Raw genomic sequence first — 6016 nt, forward strand, 5'->3', positions numbered from 1 at the left:
TAAAACAGAATAATGTTTGACATAAATGACTGAATTCGGTGTAGGGATAAAGTAAATTAACTGTAACACGGTTAGAATTAACAATAGTTACAACATATATTTCATGCGATCTTCACATATCGCGTGTAATCGTTCTGAATATTCTTTTGTATAACTTCTGTGAATAAATAAAGGTAGATTCAGAGAAATAGAATAAAATCATTTCTATTCTAAACGCTACTTTGGTTACGGTCTTTGTGCAAATTCATGCTTTTTAATTAAAGAATATGAGGAAGACGTCTCTTAAGTTTGAGATCCTGTTTCTTGCAAATCTGCGTTAAAGAATCGAGGTTGACCGCTGTGATGAAGAAATTACGCTTCTTCATGTCAAAAGTAGAGAACATAAATTGTGGTAAATTATCGGAGAGCACATATAGCATGTTGTTGGGCCGATCGATCGACAAATCGTTAGGAAAGATCATCGTTGTGTTGTCTTGAACTGCAAGAACTGCAAAAATGAAAGACAATGGTGATTTATAAATATGTGGATACACGGTTGCTTTGTACAAAATGCCAGTCAGATTTCTTAGAATTTCGTTAGGTAAGAATTAATCGATCCAACACAAAATCCTGCTTGGGATGAAATACAACTTCGTGCGACAGGTTTCCTTAAAAGAAACTCGATAAGCACAATAGAAGAATCTCTAACGATGGTTATTTAGCAATCATTATAACGTTACTCGAATCTTTGATGATACAGGTTTTCGATTGTTTTACAGTAATGATATTTTATAGCTATATAAAAGTTTCTCAGAATCACAAATAAATTCTCAAGTAAATAATTATTTAGAAAAAAGTACAAGAAGGCAATTATTATCTTAATTATTACTTACTGAAGGTATTTGGGTTTAATTCGACGCTGGTATCCCAACAAGCGATGCCATTTCTGCTTACTTGAGTGAAATAATCGATACCAGTGTTCGTATCAATCACAGAAGTAGGTCCTTGAGTAAATGGACCTTTCGCACCCTCGACGTGAAAATCACCATAATTACTAGCTTTCCTTAACGTACTATCCTGCAAGGTTTCGGTAGATACAGAAAATTCAGTGATACCAGCCATCGCGTGGAAATATAAAGTTTTATAGTTGTCGCTTTGTGGCGCAGACAAAGACATTCCAAATATGCCATCCTGCCATTGAAAGTTGAATCCACTGATATTAAAGTTTCCTGAAAACAAGAACTACCTATACAATTTTCCGTGAAATTTTAATAACGACCATATTAACGTAAAACAATTATGTTCATGCGAGAATATAAAATATTTTCAAAGATATATTAACATACAGAAGATATATTTTGAAAGAAATATACAATATGGTACTTTCATATTTGTATATCTTCTTTCGTTTTAACGTTTTACTACATAAAATATCTCACCGTGAAGAGGATCGAAGTGGAAGAAATTGTGCGAGATTCGCCAGGAATCGTTCTTGGCCCAACTATAAACAACCAAACCATACCCGCTTAAATCGGAGATATAGAAGTGTGCATTGTCACAATTATTTGGATCTGCATCGACTACCGAATCGGCAAAGAAGGAATTTGAAGTTTGGTCTGTACTTTTTAGAGGATATATTCTCAATATCTGTAATTATTAAATAACTTTTACTATTAGATAATAATTTCATTTCTTTGTTTGAGTAATGTAAAAGATATCGTGTGTGTGTGTTGAAGCGAAGATCATAATAAAAGCAACCTAATGCTAACAATAAGTATGTAAATTACAATTTGCAATTAATGTTTGCTAAAACCTAAGCTTTTAATTAATATAAATTTATTAAACTACCTTATCTGTTATCAAATCGATTACGAAAATTCTCACTGGTCGTACTTGTGTGCTATTGCCTAAAATGTCATCAGTACCTGTGTCGACACCCCATAATCGATCGCAAGCGTCGACTTTGACACGGAAGATGCTTACAATACCATCAGGTGTATTAATGTAATTCGTTTCCCAGTTAGGATAAGGAGTTAATTTTGGACATTCTATATTTTTATAAAAAAAGAAAGAAATATTAATTACCATATTAAAGTTAAGAGTTACAAATTTCCAACTTAGATACCTGATGGATCGTTCTTTGAGATGTAATTTAAATTGGACGCGACGCCGTTCTTCCATCGAGGTACAGTAACAAATATCTTGTCTCTCCAATTTTCTAGACCAAGCGGCATATTATTTTCGGGTATATATCCACCACTGTATATTAGAGAATCTCGAATAGCGTCATTTGGAAAATTATATTCGACGTTGCTCCACGAATAAATTGTTTTATGTTCGACGCCATTAGTCAATGCAACAGACGCAAACAACAAAACGCCCCACATATCTACAAAACGAAAAATAAAAATCATAGATTCTGTAACGTAACGTAGAAAATTTCTTTCCATTTTCGATTAATTATTATCCCTGTGAAATATATATGCACGCGTATACATGTATAGTATACACATTGGACAACATACATCGAATGAACTATGCCTTTCAAATTCTTATATTACGAAAACTTAAATATTTTTAATAACATCTCTCTTTACAAAAAATTTTGTTACAAAATCCTGTTATGTTGTATACGTATATGTGATAAATTAAAGTATGTCATTCTTGATTTCTACAACCACGAAAATTTAAAACGTCTTACGAAAGATTTAATCAGTTACTCGGAGGAGATAAAAATACATTTCGAATGTAGAAACAGCATCACAAAATGTAAATTGAAACAGAAGTCGAATCGAAAACAGATCCTTCCACTTATTATTAAATAGATACTAATTCTTATCTTTTCTCTTTCAAACGTTTTTACTTCAAATACTATCATATTGGTTACGTATTTCTGCGGTGTAATTTGTGAGCAATATTTTATACAAATGATAGTTATGTATAATTATAACACTACAACTCGAGTTTTCAATGCAAGTTCTATACAACAATGAGGATACAATAGGCAAGAAAATACAGTTAAATAGCCTGCAATTATTCTATCACGTCTTTTCTATAGACTGCAGACGTAATAGATACCAGGCAAAGATTCTAAATCGTCTTTTCCACTACGTGCAAGTACTTCTAAGCACAAAACGTGAGCTAGAAAATTACACAAAAATTAGTTAAATTAGGGGATATATTAAGAAGAAGTACAGTCTAAAATATTTCTTAGATTATTTCTTGTTTTAAAATTATACGAACTATAGCCAGAAAAACTTAAAAAATGACATCATCTGTTAAATGGCGTAGCTGAACAAGTATGACAAAAGCGATCCTAAATCAAACTAAACTTGCGATACGTCAATCGAAAGAACTTCCTAGTGAAACCATTTCGACAAAGTTTTGTTCCCCCATTATTAAGATAGTTATCAATCAAAATATGATTTACATATTTTATGATCTGCATTTTATATTTATTACATTTACAAATATGATTCACATATTATGTTTAATGTCGTGTTTATTAACTCCTAATTTTTTTAGATTTTTCAGAATATCATAATTAAAAAGATTAAAAATCACTATCTTTTAGCTTTCTGCTTATGTAAGAATGATCCGTGCATTTATATCATTGATACAATGGGTAAACCATTATATTAATAGCAAAAGGTATAAGTGCCACATAAAGTATGTAAACAAACTGAATTGGCCGCTTGGGAATAAAACTTTTGTTGCCCGCATATCACTGCGATAATTTATTTACTACAGCACACTAGATATATGGCACACATTACAAGGTCTGCTGAAATACTCAACGAAATCTTCGATGTTGAGCGAATAAGTCTTGTGATCAACGTGGACAACGACGAAGATTAGAAGAAGATATAACATTTTAAATTCACTCGTTTGATAAACATAAAACTATTTAGAATTGCAAAATGAGTCACTCTTTGATGCACGAAAAGTTTAAGTTTCTTAATTATGACACACTATTCGAAGAAATCTGAGAAATTTATGAGCTAATAAATATGACAGGCAGCTTGTACTGCAAAAATACGAATCTTGTCACTTGATAAGTTTAATGTAAAATTGGCATTTTATAATGATAATAAGGATAGGAGGCTGAAACTTTGTCGAGACGGTTTCCTTAGCAAACTCTTTCGATCGACGTATCACGCAAATTTAATTTGGTTTTGGGAGCACTTTCGTCACGCTTATTCAACTATGATTTCTCTATCAAATTAAATTAAAGTAATCGAGATTAAACGTAAAGAAATGTAATAATGGAAAATAGGTCCTCGTAATTATTCTAGTAAATTGAAATCACGTTTCCTTACTTCTGTTTCTATCTGTTTGGATCGAACGTCCGATGGCAAGGTTGAACTGGTATGATCGAAGAAAAACGTAGGACTGAGGCTGCCTAAACCTGAATGTTGTAATGAGGACGCGAATGGCCCGTTATTTGTATTCGAAGAACAACCCGACCTTCGGCTGGAGCGGATCAAGACGGAATGACGTTATGGTCCATTGTGCTATGATACTTTATATAGCTAGAAGTCTTCCCAAATGATTACGATTAAAATGTGCATTAACGTTTCAGTAATCAGAAGATTAAAGTTTTTAAGGGAACTAGTTTATATTTTATGTATTATTTATAAATAAAATCCGATTATTATAAATAAAAACTATTTTAACGGAAATAAAAATCATAACATAATGGCAATATTTTGTAATTAAAAAGCATTATTATACAAAGCGGTGTTTGTATCGTGGGTGTTATTTCCGTTGGTTATTGTTCATTGCTTTTGTTACGCTGGCGTGAAAAATCGCAGCAGCCGAAGCAACAGCACAAAACTCTTTAAGCTTGAAACAGCTTCATCCGGTAAACGGAAATCCATTCAATAGCGCACATAGTGCGTAACATTTTTTGTGCGTACCTACCGTAAACAAATGCGGATTTCGATAGAGGTACTCGTAGCCACGATGAAAACAATCTGAATTAAATATTCTAAGATGGTCGTATCTAATTAACGATAGCAATATATTGACACAATTGTTAATAATTAAACACAATTGATTTAGAGCAATAAGATAATTATTTTCTGACATAAAAAATAACATCGATGTCAACATTTTCTATAAATATCTATACAGCCAATGAGTCATCAAAGATATTTCTATGGCAGATTAAAGTAGATAAATCGAGTAACAAAATTGTATAGGTACTTTATTTGGTCCGGTTATTAAAACGAGTAGAACAGGTATTGCATGCTTGGATTTATCGTCAGTCTCAACCGCAAAACGAACAAAAACAAAAACGTTCTTACCGTTAACAGAATACAAAAAAAAAAAACGATGTTATCCTTGGGTTTGCAAAAATAATTACAGACATTGAAGATTCTGTACCAAGTTTTTGCATGAAATACGTGCATCAGTTATTTCAATTAATCACTAATGTCACTGTATTTTCATAATATCAATAATGTTAAATTACGTACTACAATTTATAACATTCGCGTCATTTGTCTTTAAATTCTCGCCAATATTCAGAAATCTAGATTACGAATCGAAAGAGGCGGGAAGAAATCTGGTAAATATGAATTTTTGTACATTTTTACGTCTGTAATTGTTTCTTCTTCTTTTTTGGATAAATATGAAAATGTAAGATAGATGTATCAAAATATTTTTAATACGTCGTATCAGTGAAAAATTGTCAGTTACGTAAACGCGTTGATTGTCTTATGATATAACGGTGATAAACATAGAATAATACAATACGGCTTGAGTAGCTAATCGTTTGTAGGAAAGAGAAAAGAATGGTCAGTTCCTGGAATGTAATCGTCTGTATTTTATTCAGTGCAAAATTGTAAAATTATTTAAACAACTTAAAACAACTAATACCAATATGTACCAAATGGTGCACATTCATATATCTAAAAAATTGTTTCACTTTCACTGACATTGAATTAATTAATGTTATCGTAGCATTACGCGGATTTACATTTTATACATAGAAGAAGAACACTGCAAAGGACGGAGAGAAATAACATTTCAC

The 6016-nt window shown here is 31.8% G+C and overlaps 1 protein-coding gene across 1 annotated transcript; it reads right to left on the bottom strand.

Moving 5' to 3' along the window:
- Positions 1 to 71: 71 nt before the first annotated feature.
- On the bottom strand, positions 72 to 4479 carry LOC122573787 (protein yellow-like). Its single transcript, XM_043740630.1, has 6 exons — positions 4299 to 4479; positions 2105 to 2368; positions 1828 to 2027; positions 1419 to 1626; positions 873 to 1208; positions 72 to 487 (listed from the first exon to the last, which is right to left on the bottom strand). The coding sequence occupies exons 2-6, from the start codon at positions 2364 to 2366 to the stop codon at positions 258 to 260; spliced, it is 1236 nt and encodes a 411-aa protein (XP_043596565.1). The 5' UTR covers positions 2367 to 2368; positions 4299 to 4479; the 3' UTR covers positions 72 to 257.
- Positions 4480 to 6016: the final 1537 nt, after the last annotated feature.

Source organism: Bombus pyrosoma, linkage group LG12, assembly GCF_014825855.1.
Source record: "Bombus pyrosoma isolate SC7728 linkage group LG12, ASM1482585v1, whole genome shotgun sequence".
Taxonomy (NCBI): Eukaryota; Metazoa; Arthropoda; class Insecta; order Hymenoptera; family Apidae; genus Bombus; species Bombus pyrosoma.

What these genes read in the sequence shown, in the direction of transcription:
- LOC122573787 (XM_043740630.1), bottom strand. Translation starts at nt 2,366, where the DNA reads ATGTGGGGCGTTTTGTTGTTTGCGTCTGTTGCATTGACTAATGGCGTC. An exon ending in TCGATTTGATAACAGATAAG is followed by an intron (nt 1,627 to 1,827) that starts GTAGTTTAATAA and finishes TAATAATTACAG; the next exon opens with ATATTGAGAATATATCCTCT. An exon ending in ATTAAACCCAAATACCTTCA is followed by an intron (nt 488 to 872) that starts GTAAGTAATAAT and finishes TCATTTTTGCAG; the next exon opens with TTCTTGCAGTTCAAGACAAC.